At 41.4% G+C, this 2,500-nt stretch overlaps 1 protein-coding gene across 1 annotated transcript in view; it reads left to right on the forward strand.

The window, feature by feature from the left end:
- Positions 1-2,500, forward strand: part of LOC123745882 (uncharacterized) — a 210,830-nt gene that overhangs the window by 15,101 nt on the left and 193,229 nt on the right. Inside the window, exon 7 of the mRNA XM_069317747.1 lies at positions 1,854-2,103. Coding sequence (XP_069173848.1) covers positions 1,854-2,103 — 250 coding nt within the window. The remainder of the gene's footprint in view (positions 1-1,853; positions 2,104-2,500) is intronic.

A 2,500-nucleotide genomic window follows, 5' to 3' on the forward strand; every position in this document is an offset into this window, starting at 1 on the left:
CCAGAAGATGCAGACAAACATGACCTTTATTATGTTAATACACAGAGATCTGTCTACGCGCTTGACACCTGACTGACCCGTCTCTTATTCTTATAAAAATATGAACTTAAATGCCTTATCAAATCAAATGTTTATTCAGGTAAAAGTACATTCATACAAGATGAGTTACAAACATAATGTTGGATTTCTACGTAAAGCTAGTACTTACAATGCCTAAAGCCACTAATACGCACAGCGCTTCGGGAAAATGCTGCCCGCGTTATTTTTGTTTGTTGACTTGCGAAATATACGTAATCGTAAGTGGTATTTATATGCAAATATTTTTTTTTGTATAAATCACGCATGTAAACATATTTAAATACCTAGATGGTATTTGCCTGTGAAGAAAAATATATATTTACATCCAATCTGATATTTCAGTGTAGGCACTGTAGTTGACGCCCTTGTGGGATGAATACAGGGTGTGTGTGTGTGTTTACTATTTGTGCCTGCACAATTGAGCAAGTGTGTGTGTGTGTGTGTGTGTGTGTGTGTGTGTGTGTGTGTGTGTGTGTGTGTGTGTGTGTGACAGATGGATTGCGACTTGGGCCGTTTGACGATTTACTCTTGAGGAAATATGCATGTATTTAAATATGAATCCTTCTACGTCCTCCTACTTTCTTCCCTCCTCCATGGTTATATAGACTATATATCGTTTTCTTCCAAGGAACGAAAGGTTGACCTGTGGCGACTGGCTTTGAAAAGGGATTGGTGGGGTGAGGTGAAGAGGCGGACAGGAGGGCTTGTAACGAGACAAAGATTAATGTTTGATAGTGGAGTCGCTCTACACCTCCGAGCGAGAGAGAAGATTACACACCTCCTTCCTCTCATTTTACAACTCTAGTTTTAGTATTCATTGCTGCTAAACACTGCCATCTTTGATGGCGACAGCTGAATTCCGTCACTATCACATAGAAAATAATTTCTCGACACGAACACGTTCACACAGGTGGAATGCTCGCATCTTAACAGGTGAAAGTACCAATAATGCTCACAAGGAGGGCCCACATGAAGGGCTGCGCCTTTCCCAGGTCCTTGTAGCTTCCAAATGTTTGAGAACGAAGATGGTGGGAGGGTTGTTCCCCCTAAGTCTGAGATACCTTCTGTTCCAAATCGAACGTTTTCTTTCCTTGGGTCGTCATCTACAGGGCCCCAAATCAGAACGACAGATTGAACCCGCACTGGCGAGAGCAAACCGCATGGGTTAGCTCTCCTAACCCCCCCCCCCTCCCAGGGACGAAACCTGTGAGCAAACTAAAATGCCGCATGGTCTGTGTCTGCAGGACTACGACCTTGCACTGCCAAACAGCAAAATGTACGGTTGTAGTCCTACTTTCCTCTACCTGCACTGCCAAACAGCAAAATGTATGGTTGTAGTCCTACTTTCCTCTACCTGCACTGCCTAACAGCAAAATGTACGGTTGTAGTCCTACTTTCCTCTACCTGCACTGCCAAACAGCAAAATGTACGGTTGTAGTCCTACTTTCCTCTACCTGCACTGCCTAACAGCAAAATGTACGGTTGTAGTCCTACTTTCCTCTACCTGCACTGCCAAACAGCAAAATGTACGGTTGTAGTCCTACTTTCCTCTACCTGCGAGGCCTGGCATGCAGCATAAGACCCAAGGTCCAGCATGCTCTCAGGACATCAATTGTCTCCCCATGTTTCACATTAAATTTTATAATAATACCGTTTGTCTCAACACTCTCAGCGGCTAATAACACGCTTGTCTCTGAAGCCAGAGATATATAAGCATACTTAATAAGAGGGTAAATATCAAAATATTGTGGATTCCTTCTCACATTATCCTGCAGGAACATGATAAAGTTGATGCTCTCGCTAAGGCTGCAGTAAATAAAGACAATGTTGAACAGAATCTTGAGTTATCAAATAGGTCCCTTAAAAGTGTCATTATGCGAGAACTCTTGAATCAATTTGAAGAAAGTAGAACTGTGCAAACTGAAACTAGCAGGTCCATTGTTCATCACACTGAACTGTGCCACACAAACCATGTGTATGGGACAAGGAACAAAGTCAGTAGACTAACAGATGTTGTCACAGCTCGTATAAGACTTGGCTACAAGTATCTCTGGCAGTTCGGCTTGTATAGGGATCTAGATGAAGTAAAGTGTGTGGACAAAGACAGGAACATACACTCTAGAATATTATATCCTGGACTGTAATAAAATTGAGCCATTTAGACGTAAATCTAAACTCTTGTATGAAATGGCAAACCATTATATTACTAAGGATAAAATACCTGAAATCCTTGCACTGTATCCATTTTTCGTTTCCAGTAAATAACTGACACACGAGATCAAGAAGCAAGTAGTGTATTGGGAAAACTAATAATAAGAAACAGCAGCTCCTCTATGACTGTAATAAGAGCAATTATGATCGTAATTATGACTCCCAAATGACTGTAATAGCTCCATAGTAATAGCTTAAACAATTATGTGTT

This window comes from Procambarus clarkii, chromosome 88 (assembly GCF_040958095.1).
Source record: "Procambarus clarkii isolate CNS0578487 chromosome 88, FALCON_Pclarkii_2.0, whole genome shotgun sequence".
NCBI classification, from domain to species: Eukaryota; Metazoa; Arthropoda; class Malacostraca; order Decapoda; family Cambaridae; genus Procambarus; species Procambarus clarkii.